Consider the following 1,879-nt stretch of genomic DNA (forward strand, 5'->3'; position numbering starts at 1 on the left):
CAGGATTTCAGGCCAGCTACTGAGAATCCACTCATTTTAATCAGGGTTTGTTCACTTTTCCCACAGTAACATTCAAGCACTTTTAAGTTTTCAAACTATTCCAGCACCACACTCTGAAGATGAAACACAACCAAAGAACTAAAAGAAAGCATGCCTTATGTCTTATACACCCTACAGCAAGGATAACATCAACTAAAATAAAACAAAATGTAATGTTTTGAAACGTCTCTCTCACACCCCCGATAGGGACAGGTAGGAGAACAAAAGACTATTTTAACAAAGAAAATCCCCCCATTTCAATAACGTTGTTTAATGTACAAAATATAAGCTAACATTTATTTAAATTACACAGATCAATAAGCTATTAGGGATAATAAATATCCATTACATCGAAACAATCCAAACAAATAGTGTTAAGATAAATGCTTAACACACAATAAACAAGTAAGGTTACAAAAAATATCTGTAAGTAACGTTCTCACTACGTTTTCTGTCATTTAACAAATAGAAAGAATTTTGGTTATTTTAACAGACCTAAAACAATAAAGTCTRTTCTGATTTAACTTCAAACAGTGAGGAGAAAATGTATGTCTCTTTTTATCATCTGTATGAAAATATCTGATTTCAACTATAAACAATGTTTTCCAAATTTAGGTTTTCACTCAAGTGTTAGATTGCACTTTATTACAAAACGGTGTAGCTTGAATATCAATCATTTTTAAGGACTTTAAACAGAAACCAAACACTTTCCACACCCTGAAAACATCCAATGGAAATTCAAGCATTTTCAAGGATTTCAAGCACCTTCACCTACCCTGTATAGTGGCAAGTTGCTCTTTTCGAGACTCACTTTTTAATGTTTTTGTTTTGTTTTTCCTCCCTCTTATTTAATGACTCAGAAAACAGAGTGTTGCATAAGAGAAGAACTACGGACTCAGTCATACACAGAAATCTACATGACCCAGAGAAAAAAATGGTAGCCTTTGCCATTTTACCCAGCGGGTCATGCTGTTTGAAGAGGTCACAGCTGGGCTGCAGCTTTGCAGCTGGCTGCGGCCCTTGTAAAGAAATTATGTTAGTACTGCCACGTTCTATAATTACTGACTGACCTTCATGCTCTTTCTCTGAAGTACCGGTTTTCTTCATCTTCTTTGGGGTTTTCATAAAAAGTGGAAAGATGGTCCGCAAGCCCAGGACATCCACAAATTTATGGCAGTTATCTGCTCCCTCGGGCCCAATCATAGCATGGTCCAGAACCTTCAGAGCACTGGTTCGAGACATTTTCTTCTCTCTGAGGAGAAGATGGCATTAAAAAGGTATATTAGTAAAAGTTCTAAAATAAGTCTGAACTGGTAGAAAGTGTTCAGTTTAACAACCAGMTACAGTCATGTGTACTTGGTTCAATCATAATAGAGGATTTTTATATAATGGAACCAATAACAGAGATGCCAATCTTGAATAAAACCTAGAAAAAAACATGCAAAAGTGTATATACTTAACAAACTGCAAACTGCTGTGCAAAACTGCACTGTAGTAGCTACAGGTAATCTAAAAACTATCCATACCACCAGCAGATTAAGATTTAGAAACCATGTTCATTCAACCAAGATGTTGAGGTTCTGACAGGCACGTCTCAAAAAACCCCAATTTAATTCATTTCARGGATGCAAGCAAATAATCGGCTTACAAWATATCGTTGATTAATTCTTTACTAGAATAAAATTAGTTCCAATCGCTGCGACAGACTGGCAACCTGCCCAGGGTGACTCTGCCTCTCGCCCAGAACGTTAGCTGGAGATGGGCACCAGCAACCCACCTGACCCCACTATGGGACAAGGATGTACGGAAAATGGATGGATGGATGGATGGATGGATGGAT

General features: G+C 37.1%; 1 protein-coding gene across 1 annotated transcript in view; it reads right to left on the reverse strand.

Annotated features, from left to right (window-relative positions):
- ctnnbl1 (catenin, beta like 1) overlaps nt 1–1,879 on the reverse strand; it is an 87,020-nt gene that overhangs the window by 48,309 nt on the left and 36,832 nt on the right. Inside the window, exon 9 of the mRNA XM_017305639.1 lies at nt 1,110–1,291. Coding sequence (XP_017161128.1) covers nt 1,110–1,291 — 182 coding nt within the window. The remainder of the gene's footprint in view (nt 1–1,109; nt 1,292–1,879) is intronic.

This window comes from Poecilia reticulata, linkage group LG7 (assembly GCF_000633615.1).
Source record: "Poecilia reticulata strain Guanapo linkage group LG7, Guppy_female_1.0+MT, whole genome shotgun sequence".
In the NCBI taxonomy this organism is placed as follows: Eukaryota; Metazoa; Chordata; class Actinopteri; order Cyprinodontiformes; family Poeciliidae; genus Poecilia; species Poecilia reticulata.